Source organism: Quercus robur, chromosome 2 (genome assembly GCF_932294415.1).
Source record: "Quercus robur chromosome 2, dhQueRobu3.1, whole genome shotgun sequence".
NCBI lineage: Eukaryota > Viridiplantae > Streptophyta > Magnoliopsida > Fagales > Fagaceae > Quercus > Quercus robur.
Genome location: NC_065535.1, coordinates 86,190,580 through 86,207,922, shown reverse-complemented (window position 1 = coordinate 86,207,922; position 17,343 = coordinate 86,190,580). Strand labels below are relative to the sequence as shown.

Below are 17,343 nucleotides of genomic sequence, written 5' to 3'. Positions count from 1 at the left end.
AACCAACCTGCAGTGCAGGTGGAGGATGCCACTTCCGAAGAGCTTCTGAGGCTTCGGATGGCAACCATGCTTTCCAACAATCTTGAAAGCACCGTTTGCTTTGATAGATCGGGCCAGCTCTAAACCCTTCAAAAACCATCTTGTTTCTGTTCATCCAGAGGAGATCACATAGTAGTACACTGAATTAAAGTAAACTGACCTGCCTCCCATACCTCTAACTTGAAGAATTCAGCTGGGCATCTTAACCCAATGATCAATGATTTAATGGATGAAACAAGGAGATTCTCCAGTTCAATTGGCAATAACAAGTTGGCCCAGACATAGATGGTAAAAGGGCATTTGATAAAGATATGCAGTGCAGTTTCATAAGGACACCCACAAAAAGTGCACACATCTGTTGAGGATATTCTAACTAGTTTGTAGCACATCTTTGGTAGGTAAGATATCTCACTCCATTTTCCACAGTAATAACTTAAAATCTTTCATGTATTATGAGTTTCCACAATGGCACCTAGTTTCTGTTCTGTTTATAATGTTAAAAACAACTTTGATCATCTTACATTATTTTAATTAGATTATTTTAGCTAAAATGATTATTACAGCACAACTGCATCTAGAAAAAAAAGTGTTAACTTTAAAAATTTGTACCTAAAAATAAGCTTTTCACTGTAATGCTATAGTACTAGAGTTTTTCTGTTGATCCCTTTTCTGATATTGCTGTTTTCTTTTAAATTTTAATAGACTTTTTGTAATTTACTGAAGTCTAAAACCCTATCAAGTACCCCTATAACCCTACGAACTTTTCATAAATACTCTAATTTGCTTGTTTGTCCTGGGAATACTGAAGTTTCATCTTTTCTTTCGAAATGGACCTGTAACAGAGAATGTATGGCCTAGTAGAAAGTAGCTAGCAGAGATTATATGACCTAGCATAAAATGAAAAACAAAAACAGATATTGAAAGTTGAACAAATATGTATATATATATAGTCCACCACCACCCCTCAAGATGGGGTGAAGGGTACACAACCTCATAGGTCACTATTATACAGCAGTGCCACTTTTATAGTGCAAAACAGTTCTAATAATTATGATAAAAGCAAGCTATGGACCAGATTAACTACAGACAGGCACTCTTATCATCTAACTATTCTTTATATCTGTTATGTCCAATAATATATGGAAATGTGTAATTGAAATTATAACTTGGAGCCCTCCTGCTTAAGTTCTGTTATTATCTTGTGGCTTCAACCCTGATAAAAACTTGAGTGCATCTTCTATGGATGGACGATCAGATGCCCTACTTCTAGTGCAGATGAAAGCAACATCAACAACCAATTTTATCTCCTCTTGCAACGAGGTTTTACAATCAACTTCATTCTCATTGTAAATGTCTTTTAAAAGAACCTCCTTTGGTTTGTTGTGAATGCTTGCTCCTGCATTTGTCAACTTGCCATTAGTTAAAATTTCCAGAATGATCTCTCCGAAGTTGTAAACGTCCGTGTAAAGCTCCTCTTTAATGGCATTGTTGAATTCACCTGTCCAAAGATAAGAAACAAACCTTAAAGGACTGCTTCTAGTTCTTTGAATAGAGACTGCAAATAAGTAGAATCAATAAAGGCTGAGGTGCAAAAAGATGTCAGACTGTGGGAATATTGTCTCTTCCAAATGTCTTTCATTGTCTCTGTCGGCAAAATAGACTGGCTTTGAATTTTGATGCTCTCTTTCAAAATAGTAGTGCTAATATGCTATTCCTGATTGTATGCTAAGATTGCCAAGGAATATTTATTCTCTGACTAAACAAGCGATAACTTTCTTGGTTGGACCTATAGTGATTTTTTAAAAGCTTATAAAGTATATGTACAGCCTGTTCAGACATTCTCTCAACTTTGCTAATCTTGGAATGTTTGATGAAAGCTTTAATTTGTTTGTTTGACATAAGTGAGTAAGCTGTTGAAAGACAAGAATCCTCATAACAGCTAACATATACTACATGAAAGAATATAAAACATATATAGTCATTCATACCTGTTTCCTTCTTGGAAGTTGCTGGATATAAACCTTTATTCAACTGTACCAGATACTTGAAGCCAAATTCTGCCAAATGGGGTTCCATGTTTTCATCAAACACTATGTTACTTGACTTCAGATCTCCATGAGGAATTGCTGGATAACAGTCGTGGTGAAGGAAGCAAAGTCCCTTTGCAATCCCAACTATAATTTTGTATTTGGTTGCCCAATCCATCTTCATTCTTATTTTCTCAGCTAAATTCCCATTAGGCAAGTAATCATACAAAAGATAAGCCAAATGCTTGTTATAGCAAAATCCCAACAATCTAATCAAATTCTTGTGCCTTGAATTTCCCAAGGTTGTTATAAATTCTGACATGACCCCTATTCTCTTGGCTTCCCATTCAATTTTCTTCACCAGAACTGTTATACCTGTAGGCAGGACTGCCTTACAAACTGAAGCCGATGGTGCTTGTACAGCTTCTGCTGATTCTGTAGAACCGAGGCTCTTCAAAACATCCTTGGCAGTGAATCGAGGGATTCCATTAAACGAGACCATCTTCCATCGGCCTTTAAATCCTCTTTGGAAGTAAATTATCCCAAGAATTAATGCTACAATTAATATGACCACCCCTGCACACAGTACCAGGACCCATCTTAGCTTCCTTGTGCCTTTGCTTCCCAATATTGTATCTGAACCAGAACATGGTCGCAGAGGTGCTCCACATAGCTGAGGATTTCCAACAAATGCAGTGCTACCCATTAATCTAAATGAATTTTCTGAGGGAATGGAACCGGAGATATCATTGAAAGACACATTCAATAGTAGTAAACTTGAAGAACTACCAAACTTTACTGGTATTGGGCCGTTGAAACTATTGTGTGATAGGTCCAAGACACTAAGAGCAGGAAGATTTGCAAGCTCTTCAGGTATATGACCTGACAAATTATTGTTTGCCAAATCCATCCTCTCAATAGCCTGGCAATTAGAAACACTTTTTGGGACAATTCCTGACAAATTGTTCATGCTCAATTCAATTACAGAAATGGATTTGCAAGACTGGAATGGAGGAAGATTGCCTGAGATACTACAAGAGGATGCTGAGAAGTTTTGAACAGGTGGCAAAGACCATGTCTCTGCAGGGATCATGCCTCCTAATTCTGGATTGTTAGAGATGTTGAAGTACTGAAGCTTGGCAGCTTGGGATATGTCTGTGGGAATCCCACCTGTCAAATCGTTCCTTGACAAGTCCACATATGTGATATCAGAAAGATGGCTGAATTTTAAAGGAACCTCACCTGAGAATGAATTGTCTTCAAGTCTAAGACGAACAAGTGAAGAACAATTTGAGAGCGATGGTGAAAGACTGCCCGAAAAATTATTGGAAAACAAGATCAACTTATATAGCATACCTCCTGAACATATATCAGGTGGAATTCTACCAATGAAATTGTTTGTGGAAACATCCACCCACTTGATTTTTGAGTTTCTGCCTAAGCTCTGTGGAAGTGAACCAGAGAAGAAATTGTTCCATATAAGAAGAGTTTCCAGTGATGGGAGTTCTGCAATGCCTTCGGGGACAGTGCTATTCATCTCATTGTACATAAGACTGAGGAGTCTCAGGTTCTTCAACTCTACAAAGCTCTCAGGTATAGGCCCTGAAATTTGGTTATCAGAAAGATCCAAGTTTGTGAGAGCCATGATTCTGCTGAACTCCCGTGGTATCAATCCAGTGAGCTGGTTTCTGAAGAGAAAAAGTGATTGCAGATTGGTGAGGTTGGAGAGTTGCTCTGGTATTGGGCCAGAGAGATTTGCACCAGCAATATCAAGATACTGAAGTTCACTCATGTTTCCCAATTGCCATGGAATACTTCCTTGGTAAGTGTTGTAGCCAATCTCCATATGGGTCACTGTTTTGAGTTTACCCAGTTCTGGTGGTATGTTACCACTCAGAAAATTTCCTCCTAGGTGAAGAAACTCAAGGCTCTTGAAAGATCCATATTCTGGTGGAATTGGTCCATTGAAGTAACTCCCAGCAAAGTTAAGAACTTTGAGAGAGTCAAGCTGTGGAACTTCAACAGGCAATGGCCCTGAAAAACTGTTGCTGAAGGCATCAAACACAACCAGGTTCTTTAGACCAGATATCCCACCAGGAAAGTGGCCGGAAAAATTGTTTCTGCTGATATCTAAGACGTTTAGATTGGAAAGGTTGAAAATCTCCACAGGAAGCTGCCCAGAGAAAGAGTTGAAGCTGAGGTTGAGATCAACAAGCTTAGTGAAGACACCGAGTTGCTTCCCAGTCATTACACCAGAAAGATTCTTCATTGACAGGTCTAAGCCAATAACAATGGTTTTGTTGCTGTTGCAAGTGATGCCAGACCAAGAACATGCAGATACTTCTCCAGGTGCATTCTTTCCAGGAGGTACAAGCCAGTCACTCAAACTGTGATCATCATCTACAAGCTCAGATTTTAAACCCAGAAGTGCCTCTGAGTAGGGATCAATGGCTGAGACCACTAAGATGAACATCAAAGAAAGTAAAAGCTTGTAAGCCAAGCACCGGAAAATCTCCATTGGAACTCGCAGTGCATGAGAAAGATGGACAAATGAAGGTACCCCAGAAAGAAAACTGTGTCAGTTTATAATAAGATATGTAGAATTTGTTTTTTTAGGGTAAAAGAAATTCATTGGGACTAGTGAAAGGAAGCAACTGTGCTTAAAAGGAGTGAGATTGATATGAGAATATTATTGGTTTACCTTTGGGAACAAGAGGGGACCTTTGTGTGTTTGTATATTTGGATGGTGTTGGCCACTAGGGAATAAAGCTTATATATATATCTAATAAGAGCATCTTTTTCTTACTAGAGTATCCAATAAGCTAACTTTGAATTGGTGCCTGGACACTGTGGGACTCGAAACAAAATCATCAATATTCAGGTTTTAGCTTTTATAAAAATAAAAATGAGAAAAGTGTCTAGCATGGTCTATTTTGGTTGGACAGATTGAACTGAATTTTAAGTAAAGTGGTTTATCATGTAAGAAAGGCATATAAGAATTGAAAATGATGGACATTAATTTGTTATTCAGATATTACCATAGCTTCTGTGGAAAAATTATTCTATTGTTAACAATTTTCTTTTCCATGTCAATTATTTTGGTGATCATTGTGCATACTAATGCATGGGGATAAAGAACGTGAAGGGAATATTATGGCATAATTGTGTCACCACCACTGAAAAAAGTTTGGTAAAATCGTGGCAACTTAGTCTAAACGGCTATAATATATAATCATCCTTTTTGTTGTTTCCTTGCTAGTGAAAAGGAATGCTCCTATTTATATCCCTTTTTCAGGATTTTAGAAAACAGCTAGATTTTACTTGAGGAGGAATGGCATTGCCATCCTGATTGCACGTGTTAAAGAAAGAGCTGATTGATTGTAAAGTTAATAAATCAATATCTTTTAATTGAATGTTGTGCGAGTTCTTAGAAAAAGTTGATCGATTGTAATAATTAAAAAAATAATAATAAAAAAAAAACTAATTTAGCCAATGCATTTCGACATTTGTTAATTGGAAAGTAAAAAAAAAATTAGGATTTTAACATTTTAGGCAAAAGATTTTTATTTTTAAATTTATGTATAACATTTTAAAACTTTTTCTATAGATATAACTATACTTTAAAAAAAAAGATCAATAAACAAACTTCATGTACAAAACTATATCCAAAGGCAGTAATGTAATGGTCAAGATAAATTAGGATTTTTACATATTATCTTACATATTGTTTTAAACTGGTTTTGTGTACCCAAACTAATTACAGTTTGCAGCAAATAAAAGATTGAACATATGAAGTAAAATAATTTGCAGAGAGTGAAAAGGAAAAAGAAAAAAAAATGCAGCATATATGAATGAGTTTAGGGATGGATTTTTGTACCAAAGTCCTAATAGGGTTGATTATGAATGAAGAAAATTAATAAAGTAAATGATTGTTTAATTAATTATAGTTGACCATTTCAATAAATTATGGTAACAAATAATGTGATCCTAGACCTAGTCAAAACTGATTGAATAATAAGGAGGAAGATAATGATAGGGGAGGGGGTGTATTGGCCCAGGTATTATAATGTATGTCATAGCATATATGGACAAAGATAAGTCTTTGCTTGGATTCACTAATTCAAGCTTTTGAAATGACAGTACCAGGTGCAGGGAAATAAAGATGGAAAAGGACAAGGGGTTGTGATAAAAGTGGTTGCCTTTTTTCTTGATTTATGATCAGCTTGCACTTTTGTGCTCCTGAAGGACATAAAAGGTTTACCCTTTCTTGACATCTGTGAAGTTTGCCAGTTGCCCCTCATTCCTCTCTCTTTATGCCGTGGTACAAACTCCCAGACCGAGTTTAAATGTTTAATGTTAGCAAAGAAAAAAAAAGAAAAAGAAAAAGAATGATACTAAATACCACAAAATTTTACACAACTTTAACTACAACGTGCTATATGACAAGTGGTAAATATGTGAATTTATCACTATGGTTTTACAGCTCACAACTCGGCGTGCGTCTAGTTGCAGCCAAAATTATGTGATCTTATCATTTTTTTAATGAAAAATGATCAAATGGGATGCCTTTAGCATGAATATTTGGATTGATTAAGGATCTACTGGGTCCCTTATTATATGATCAAACTCTCGTGACAAATTCAGGTTTTTTAATGACTTTATTTTGCAGAATGTAATGCTCTTTTTTATTTATAATTAAAGCGTGCAATCAATGATCAAATTACGTGAGCATTTGATTGATTAGTAGTGTTTATACTCTGCTTTTTTTCTTTTTCTGGTATATAATTTTTTTTTGTACGTAGCATGGCATGTACGTAACTTATTTGATTGGTGTTTATAGTTTATACTCTACAATATTCAATATCATCTTAAAAAAACAGTATTCAACACAATAGTTCTAGCTTATAACTTTTTAAAAAGTGTATCCCAAACGTACACTTATTCATCTCGATATTCTTTCTCGTTCATACATAAAGTTATAGTACTGCACTGATAATCGCTTCCATTTGCCATTGGCGCAAAATATATCCTTTTGGGTGTACTGTTATAGATTCTTTGCTAATACAAAAGTTTAATCTAAAGAGATACAAAGTGCATTTATTTGTGAAAGTGTCAAAATTGAACCAGGTTGTTCTTGCCTAGCTGTTTATATATCTGGGCCAATAAAAGTTTAAATAGTATAAAGGAGAGTAAATAATAAGTGTCGAGTTTATTCCAGAAGTCAAAATACTCCTTTTGAGTTTGACTCTAAAACATGCTCTCATGATTCTCGGAGTTTAAACAAAAAAAAAAAAAACTCTTTTGGAGTATTATTAGAAGTGTATTGAATTTTCTTACATATGTATTATACTTTTAAATATAAATTGAAAGAATAATTAATAAATTTATTTACTATATTGTTAGCTGAAGTTGTGTAATTAGGTCTTATAATGAAATTGATGACTCTTTTGATTTTTGAACATATTTCAATTATTTCATGAAGAAAAAGTTGATTTTTTTTATTGGATTAAATAAAAATAATAATACCTTCTCATTAAAAAAAAAAAAAAAAAAAAAAGTAGTACAAAGACACAATGGACGCAAGAAGCTTTGTCCCCGGTAATTCAATTTATCGTCCTTTGCTTTCATTGAGCTGTGAAGTTGCTGGTCCAAAAATCTGTCATTGATTGCATGTATGCAAAAAAGAAAAAAAACAAAGGGTACAAGTGTACAACAAGGTAATTAATATTTTGGTACTCATCATCACGAGAGGGACCGCAATTCTTCAGTGTTCTCCCGTGACAATTTTATTGCACTTGCATGTCAAAATTCATGTATCGTTATATCATTCATGTCTAGCACAATTGAACAAACAACTAAATTCATATAAACTTCCTTTTATGCAAGTATTTTATAAAAAAATGTTTAAAGAATAATAATAATTATATATATATATATATATATATATTTTTGACTAAGAGTGAGTTTAGTTTAACTTTTTAAAAATAGGTTTTTTGAAAAAGTAGTGGTTTTAAAAAAATATGGTATGAAATTAGGTTTTTTTTTTTTTTTTTTTTAATAAAAAGCATAGTGTAGGGATAAGGGCCCAAAATTATATATTGGGCCTTGTGCTTTGTCCAAGGACGTTGATCGGTCCGAGGAAGAATAAACAGTGATGAGGGTGTTAAGTTCAGAGTTCCATGAGTAAGTTACAAATGAGAAGGCATGTCGAGGAGGAATATCTCATCGGATAAGCAAAGCACGAGCCAGATGTGTATCATAGTATTCAAGGTGACGGGTGACCTTTCAAGAAGTTTCAGTGATGGGGACGATCATCGTGAACGTAAAAGAGGGAGGGGAGCTCAGAAATATCTAAGGGAAAGCTGCTGCCACCGCATTGAATGCTTTGCAGCTAACTTTCTGGCTGCATTTATGTGGAGAAGACCCTTGAACAGTATTGTCTTGGCCATCCCAACTCACAGGGGGCCAGAGAGGATGTCCGATGGGATAAGCACTCAAGTAGTGGCTTAGATGATCAACAAGTGTAGGGTCAAGATCGTCAAAAGGGGATTATATAATGTAAGAGACCCTCAATGGAAAGGAGATCGGAAAAAAGAAAAGAAAAAGAGAAACACTATAGCAATTAGGAATCAAACTTGTAATAGAGTTTCAAAAGCAATTTATAGGAATTAGTCTCCTCGGACATTGCCGAGGATATTTTTCCTTAGTGTAAATTTGTTATCTTCCTTTCTTTGTCATCAAGATCTGTTTACTTACTGCTTAATTCATTAAAACTTTTCCAACTCATTCTCTACAAATTTATTGTTTTGGACTTTTTGGGCCTAAGTCTATATACCTTTTGGGCTAGGAGTTTAAATCTAGTCTTTACAATTGGCGCCATCTGTGGGGAGATTACTTGGGTGATAGTGAGTGCAGCGTTCAGCCATGGTAGGTTCAGGTTCACACCAGACAGAATCCATAGGATCCCAACGTGAAAATCCTTTTGTCAACCTCGAGCGAAAAAGGGATCGGAAGGGGAGTGTGCATACCGTCCAGTCCGATAAGAGTCAGCCCGGGATAAGAGCCATCTCTCTCGTAAGGAGGATACCAAAGCCCTGCAACTGGAGGTTGACCATCTGAAGAGAAAGCTGCGCCGTGCACAGCCAAAGCGAACCCCCTCCAACTCCGACGTTTCCTCTGATGATGGAGAGGATGCCAGTTATAGACGAAGGTCAAAGACCCCACCCAGTGAGTCTTTCTCCTACGATAAGGAGCACCATCACAAACGTAGGTATAAGAGCCCGCCTTGTAAAGGCCTAGGAAATGAGGCTATGAGCAAGGTGTTGAACCAAGTTTCCAGATCACCCTTCACACGTAGGATTGAAAGGGCAAGACTTCCTCGACGGTTCAACCAACCAACGTTCACCATCTACAATGGTCGAACAGATCCTGTAGAGCATGTGAACCATTTCAACCAAAAAATGGCTGTCCATTCCAAGGACGAAGCCTTGATGTGCAAGGTGTTCCCTTCCAGTCTAAGACCCGTGGCAATGAGATGGTTCGATGGCTTAAGGGCGGGTTCCATTGGTTCATTCAAGGAGCTCACCCAAGCATTTGACTCTCGTTTTATCACTTGTAGCAGGGTTCCTCGGCTCTTAGATTCCCTACTGTCTTTGTTCATGCGAGAAGGGGAGACCCTGAAAACGTACTCGAGCAGATACTGGGAGATGTACAATGAGATAGACGGTGAGTTTGATGACATGGCCATTAGTACTTTCAAGGTTGGCCTCCCAACCAAGCACGGTTTAAGGAAGTCTTTAACAAGAAAGCCTGTCACCAGCTTGCGCCAACTTATGGATTGGATTGACAAGTATAAGAGGGTTGAGGAAAACCAGCAACAAGGGAAAGGAAAGGATAAGGTTATCCTTTAGGAGAGGAGGGATTTTAGGTCGGACCGATACAACAACAACCGGCCTCGAAGAGACTTTGCTGGGCAGTCAGGGTCTGCCAATACTCAGGCGATTAACGTGGTGTTTCGGGAACCGGTGCATCAAGTTCTTGAGAAGATTAAGAATGAGTCATTCTTCAAATGGCCAAATAAGATAGCAGGAAACCCCATGAGGCGTAATCAGAACCTTTATTGCCAATATCACCAGGACCAGGGACATACTACAGAAGACTGTAGAAATTTGTGGGACCATTTGGACTAGCTGGTCCGAGAAGGAAAGTTGAAGCAGCTCTTGCATCATTCCAGTGGCCAGGGGAGCCAGACTGGCTCAGAACCCAGAAGAGATGCTTCTTCAAGACCCCTTTTGGGCATGATAAATGTCATCTTTGCTGCTCCAGGGAGGACTGGTTCTTGCCCCTTTAGAGTGATGTCTGTGGCTCGGCTGTTCGCCGAGGACACCGGTCCAAAGTTGAAGATGGCTAAAGTGAACATCCAGCCGGCATTAAGCTTTTCGGATGAGGATAAGGTTAGAACCATACAGCCTCATGATGACGCTTTGGTGGTCACGCTCACGATTGGGGGATATGATGTGAAGAGGGTGATGGTAGACCAAGGTAGTGGTGCTGAGATTATGTACCCTGACTTATACAAGGGGCTAAATTTGAGACCCGAGGACTTAACAGCCTATGATTCTCCTTTGGTGAGTTTTGATGGGAATGTTGTCATTCCAAGGGGCCAGATTAGACTACCTGTGTAGGCTAGTTCAGAAGTAGTGGAGGGGGACTTCATCGTGGTGGATGCTTATTCCCCCTACACGGCCAATGTGGCTAAGCCCTAACTCCATGCCCTAGGAGTCTTCTCTTTTACTCTACACCAGAAGGTGAAATATCCATCGAGCGACCAAATTGAAGAGATTGTTGGGAGTCAATCCACGGCTAAGCAGTGCCTGGTGGCCGTAATCTTACATCAGCCTGAAGCTGAGTTCTCAGCCTCTGCTGAAAATGGCTTATAGTAATTAAGAGCTCCGATGTTGCTTGTCAATGGACAGCCAAGGAGGCGAAATGTGAAGATTTGGAAACGATCGTTGTTGGTGAGGATTCGGAGAAGTTCTTTCAAACCGGGGCTTAGCTGCCTTCTCCAGAAAAGGAAGAGCTGATAGAGTTTCTTAGAAAAAATGTTGATGTGTTCGCATGGAGCACTTATGAAGCCCCGGGGGTGAATCCGAGTTTCATCTGTCATCATTTAAATGTTAATCCATCCATCACTCCTAAGAAGCAACCGCCTCGGCACTCGTCCAAGGATCACTCTGATGAGGTGAAAAAGCCCAAGCAGGTAGGGACTATTAAGGAGGTTTTCTACCCTGAGTGGCTAGTCAATACTGTGGTGGTAAAGAATAAGAGTGGGAAATGGTGAGTATGTGTAGACTTCACAGATCTAAATAAGGCTTGCCCAAAAAATCTCTTCCCTATGCTTGGGATCGACCAGCTAGTGGATGCAACTATAGGCCATCCTCGGATGAGTTTCTTAAATGTCTTTCAAGGGTACCACCAGATACCATTAGCCCTGGATGATCAGGAAAAAATGGCTTTCGTCACTCCCACTGGAAATAACCATTACAAAGTGATGCCCTTTGGTTTGAAAAATGCAAGGTCTACCTATCAAAGGATGATGACTAGGATATTTGAACCATAGTTAGGCAAGAGTATTGAGGTCTATATAGACGACCTGGTGGTGAAGAGTAAGATAGTGTTTGAGCATATGGGAGATTTCGGGAACATTTTTATATTTTGAGGAAGCACAAGTTGTGCCTTAACACTTCCAAATGCTTTTTTGGTGTGGGATCAGACAAAGTTTTGGGTTACATGGTTACTCATCATAGAATTGAAGTTAACCCTGATTAGATTAAGGCAATCAACAGTTTACAACCACCTCGGAATCCCAAGGAAGTTCAGAAACTGATCGGAATGACTGCTGCCTTAAACCGATTTATCTCTTAATCAGTAGATAGGTGTAGATCCTTCTTCCTATTGATGAATAAGTGGAAGGGATTTGAGTGGACCGAGGAGTGTGCCTTAGCCTTCCGGCAGTTTAAGGATTATCTCTCTCGGCCACCTATCATGTCCAGTCCTGAGATGGATGAGGTCCTGTTTGCTTATATTGTTGTGGCCTTCCATGCCATAAGCTTGGTCTTGATATGAGTTGATAGCAACATACAAAGGCCAGTTTATTATGTGAGCAAGTCACTACATGAGGCCAAGGTCCGTTATTTGCCACTAGAGAAAGCCATTTTAGTGGTGGTACATGCTACACGTAAACTCCCCCATTACTTCCAGGCACATACAGTAGTTGTCCTAACCCAGCTCCCGCTTAGAGCTCTACTTTGAAGCGCTGATTACACGAGGAGGATTGCTAAATGGGGGACGATCCTAGGGGCTTTCGACATCAAATACATGTCTTGTACCTCTATTAAGGGTCAAGTCATCGCAGATCTGGTAGCCGAGTTTGCTGAATCCCTGTTGGAAGTAAGAGCAGAAAAGCAAAACATGGATGAAAAATCGGTTGGCATGATCTCCCAACAAGATCTCTTATTTTGGAAAGTGTACGTTGATGGTGCAGCAAATCAGAAGGGGTCTAGAGTGGGGTTAGTTCTAGTATCCCCTAAAAAGATCACTATTGAGAAGTCATTGAGGCTAGACTTCTCAGCCACAAATAACAAAGCTGAATATAAGGCTCTACTGATGGGAATGGCCATAGTTCAAAGAATGGGCGGAAAGGTAGTAGAGATGTTCTTAGACTTAAGATTAGTCGTTGGCCAAGTGAAAGGAGAATTTGAAGTGAGAGATGAAAGAATGCAAGGGTACTTGAATCGGGTTAGACACTTGCAATCAGAGTTCAAATCTTTCAACCTGTTGCATATCCTTAGAAGTGGAAACACACATACTGATTCCCTAGCCACACTTGCCACCTCCTCGGCGCAGAGGATTTGTACAAGCCCACAGAGATGAAGAGAGAGGTGGTCCATGTACACCAAGTTAGAGTAGGGCCTAGCTGGATGGACCCCGTGGTACTATTCCTGAAGGAGGATATCCTGCTCGAGGGGAAATCAGAAGCAGACAAGGTACGGAGAAAGGCTCCTCAGTTCTAGCTGTTTGAGGATCAAAAATTATATAAACGTTCATTTTCTGGGCCATACTTGCTATGCATACACCCCGAGGCAACAGAATTACTCTTTGAGGAGTTACATAAGGGGATTTGCGGAAGCTACACTGGAGGTAGATCTTTGGCGCACAGAGCCATCACTCAAGACTATTGGTGGCCAAACATGCAAAAGGAGGCACAGGAATATGTAAGGAAGTGCGACTAGTGTTAAAAGTTTGCACCAAACATACACCAACCGGGAGGAGTCCTTAATCCTTTGTCCAGCCTTTGGTCATTCGCTCAATGGGGCTTAGACATTGTAGGCCCTTTCCCTAAGCCAGCAGGAAATAAAAGATACCTGCTAGTTGGTATGGACTACTTCACTAAATGGGTTGAAACTGAGCTCTTGGAAAATATCAGGGACGTGGATGCTAAGAAATTTGTTTGGAAAATATTGTCACACGATTTGAGGTCCCTCGTACCCTTATCTCGAACAACAACCTTCAGTTTGATAGCAAATCTTTCAGGAGATACTGTTGTGACCTAGGAATTACGAATAGGTATTCTACCCTAGCTTACCCCTAAGGTAATGGACAAGCCGAGGCTGTTAACAATGTCATAGTGAATGGACTCAAGAAGAGATTGGATGATGCGGAGGGAAAATGGGTGGAAGAACTGTCACATGTCCTATGAACGTATCGAACCACACCTCGCAGGTCAACGGGGGAGACTCCCTTCTCAATGACTTATGGAATTGAAGCTGTTATCCTTTTAGAGACTAGCTTCCCGACCCTGAGAACAAGTTCTTTTAATCTGAGCAATAACAACGGATTGCTAGAAAAAATCCTAGACCTGATTGAAGAGAGGAGAGAGAATGCAATGGTCCAATTGGCATATTACCAACACAAGCTCAAGCAAGGTTATGATACCAATGTGAAGCTGAGACCATTGGTACCTGGTGACTTGGTGTTGAGAAAGATTCTAGGTACTGTAAAGAACCCGACATGAGGAAAGCTGGGGCCCAACTAGGAGGGGTCATACCGCATCACTTCGGTAGCCGGTATAGGTGCATATTTCCTCGAAAACCTAGACGAACATGTAATACCACAACCTTGGAATGTAAACAACCTGAAAAGGTATTATTATTAATGAAAATTTCTTTTTTCATATGCTCAATTATTGTGTGAACACATCGTACTTCCCATTATCATCTTTATAAGTGATTAAACAGAACCTTAGTCATGCCTGGCTCCTCGGACTGGATGCTTTAGGAAAATTAACACTTTATGACATCTTTATAAGTGATTAAACAGAACCTTAGTCATGCCTGGCTCCTTGGACCAGATACTTTGGGGAAATTAACATTCTATGACATCTTTATAAGTGATTAAACAGAACCTTAGTCATGCCTGGCTCTTCGGACGGATCGGATGCTTTGAGGAAATAAACACTCTATGACATCTTTATAAGTGATTAAACAGAACTTTAGTCATGCATGGCTCCTCGGACCGGATGCTTTGGGGAAATTAACACTCTATGACATCTTTATAAGTGATTAAATAGAACCTTAGTTATGCCTGGCTCCTCAGATCGGATGTTTTGAGGAAATTAACACTCTGTGACATCTTTATAAGTGACTGGTCCCTCAGATCACATACTTGGAGAAAATTAGCATTGTGATGTCTATTGGTCTTTTACTAAATGTCAAAACAGATCCAGGGTTATGTCCAACTCCTTAGATTGGTGGCTTTGAATAAGTTAAAGTTCTTAGTTATTTATCTAAGTGATAAGCAAGATGACAGTTGTCTGTCCCTTTTTATTTTTTACAAAGTATATTATGTATCTCCATTATGTTCAACTTTCATTACAAAGGGTTCCATTCTCAATGCAGATATATGGTAAACCTCTTTATTACTGATTTGGTACTTGATTAAATTGCTTAAATTGTTAGCAGTGTATTATTGTTATTTGTTATTAAAGACACAGTGGTAACTGTTCAAGGCTATTTATAGTAATAAGGTTCAAGGCACATAAAGTAAAAGTGCAAGAAACAAAAAGAAAGGCATTTCCATTAAATGAAATAAAGAGAACGTTATATACAATGACATATCGTCATTACAAAAACAAAAACAACAAACAAAATAACAAAAGAAAATACAGGATGAATCCTGAGAGCTACTTGGCCTTGAGGGGTCTTCCTTTTGGCTCAGCTTGGAGGAAGGGACATCCTTGGCCTTGGGATCAATCTCTTTGGTCTTGTCCTCAATCTCCTGTGCTTTGGCCTTAGCATCGTCCTTGGCTTCAGTAGGGGGCTTAGTCTCCTTACCCTTACCCTTGTCCTTGGCACCCTCAGCCCCTTGGCCTTGATCACTAGCTTGGCTGGGTCCTTTCAATACCTCGGGAAGGGGGAGATCAGCCTGGACAGTTAGGGGCTGCTCTGAGGATTCAGGAGTAGTGGCAGAGGGAGATGGGAGAGCAACCGGGACTTCACGAATCTTCGTGGGGTAGTAAACTTTCTCCAGTTGCCTCCATTCCGAGTCCGCAGGGACTCTTACAAGGTTAAGGGCTTCTGCCCATGTTATCCTGCAGTACTCCCTACATACTTCGGCAAGCTCCTCAGTGAGCCTAACTTGTGTTTCTTCTACGCCAAGCAAATAGGACGCTTACTTCTCAGCCTCGGTTGCCTCCTTGGCCAGTTGAGTCGCCTTCTTAGCCTTCTGCAGCTCTGCCCTCAGATCCAGCACAAGTTGCCTTGAAGTCACCAGCTCTATCTCTGTCTGATAAAGCAACTTGTGCTGGTCCTCACCCTGAGTCTCGAGGCTCTTCAACCCTGCCTCTGCATTCTTTCTATCCCTCTACTCGGCAGTCAGCTTGATGAACAGCTCCTTACTCTCCTCCTTTGCGACCCCCAAGGCCTTTTCAATCTCAAGGCAGAGGTGGATCTCGTTCTTGACATCATTTCGGGCCTCCTTAACCCATTCCTTGGCCACAAAGACCTCCTGGGTGATCTACATAAGAATAACATAGCAATCTCATGTGAGTAGAAGAGATACAAAAAAAAGGGGGGAAAACATAGTAATACTTAAAAGAAAAATGCCAGACAGTATACTTACCAGGGAAAGTCCTTTTTTAAGGACAAAAACAGGTCTTGCTGCCTTATCTTCCTGGCAACATCCATGTCCTTGGGAAGGAGGAGAGGCTGCTCTAAGGCTTCAGCTATATGAGCAGCATGCCCCCTTTGGAAGTCCCTGACTAAGGCGTTCCAAAGGATGGTAGCCTTATCCACTTCCAACCTGGGAGACCGAGTGCGTTGCTAAAGGCACACCTTGGCCTCATTGTGCTCCTCCATGCTGTTCGCGGAAGGTCGCCCTCTTGTCTTTAAGGCCCTTGGTCGTTTTTTGCTATTTGGTACCTTTTTGAGGGACCACCTCCCCTTCCTCCAACTCTTGCACTAGTCTCTTCTTCTTCAAGTTTGGATTGACGTGTAGTCCGAGGTCAGGGGGGGTAGAGGGGGAGGAGGGGGTAGGGTGGGAGGAGGTTTAGATTTGGGAACTTCTTTGGAAGTTCCTGTGTTTCTCCCTGCCAGCAACTCCTTTAGGCCTTTGTTCCCCCGATTCAAGGCATTTCGTCCTCTTCTTCCACAGATGAGCTGTCTGGACGGGCAACTATTAAGATCAGAGTGTGGACACCTAAATGCCTATCAGGCTCATCCTCAGCGTCCGAGATGGGAATTACTTGCATTCCTTGAGTCTCCCCCTTTTCAAAACGGAACTTGTCAATTTCTTCTTCGAGCAAGGAATTTGAGAAGGCAATCTCTTCCCTTGGTGCAGCTGCTGATGCTTCAAGCAGAACCTGTTGGAATGGTTGTTTGACCAGTGGAAGGTTCTATTGGAATGGTAGTACGACCAGTGGAAGGTCGTCTCAGGCTAGGAAATTTGGTTGTGATACGTCAATCCGGGCCAGCCGTGGGTCACCTGCTCTTATGGCGTGGCCGATTTCTTGGTATATCTCTGAGATAGGCTCGAAGTCCAGAATCAGGTGGATGGCTCGCAGCTATCTGTCTTCACTTACAAAGATTTCAGATCTCAGCAAGTAGTTGAGAGCTGCGATGTTGGTTAGACTGAGCCTCGGCGCTACTTGACTTTTGTCTGCAAAAGTAGCTGAGGAGCAAAACATAGTTAGAAAGTTAATATCTGTCATCAAAGGGGGTGG

At 40.1% G+C, this 17,343-nt stretch overlaps 1 protein-coding gene across 1 annotated transcript; it reads right to left on the bottom strand.

Moving 5' to 3' along the window:
• Positions 1 to 956: 956 nt before the first annotated feature.
• LOC126715538 (leucine-rich repeat receptor-like protein kinase TDR) lies at positions 957 to 4,815 on the bottom strand. Its single transcript, XM_050416181.1, has 2 exons — positions 2,028 to 4,815; positions 957 to 1,537 (listed from the first exon to the last, which is right to left on the bottom strand). Exons 1-2 carry the CDS (start codon positions 4,582 to 4,584, stop codon positions 1,221 to 1,223), a joined length of 2,874 nt encoding a protein of 957 aa, XP_050272138.1. The 5' UTR covers positions 4,585 to 4,815; the 3' UTR covers positions 957 to 1,220.
• Positions 4,816 to 17,343: the final 12,528 nt, after the last annotated feature.

Coding starts and splice junctions, on each gene's coding strand:
- LOC126715538 (XM_050416181.1), bottom strand. CDS start 4,584: ATGGAGATTTTCCGGTGCTTGGCTTACAAGCTTTTACTTTCTTTGATG. Junction 1,538..2,027: donor AACTTCCAAGAAGGAAACAG/GTATGAATGACT, acceptor ATCTTTGGACAG/GTGAATTCAACAATGCCATT.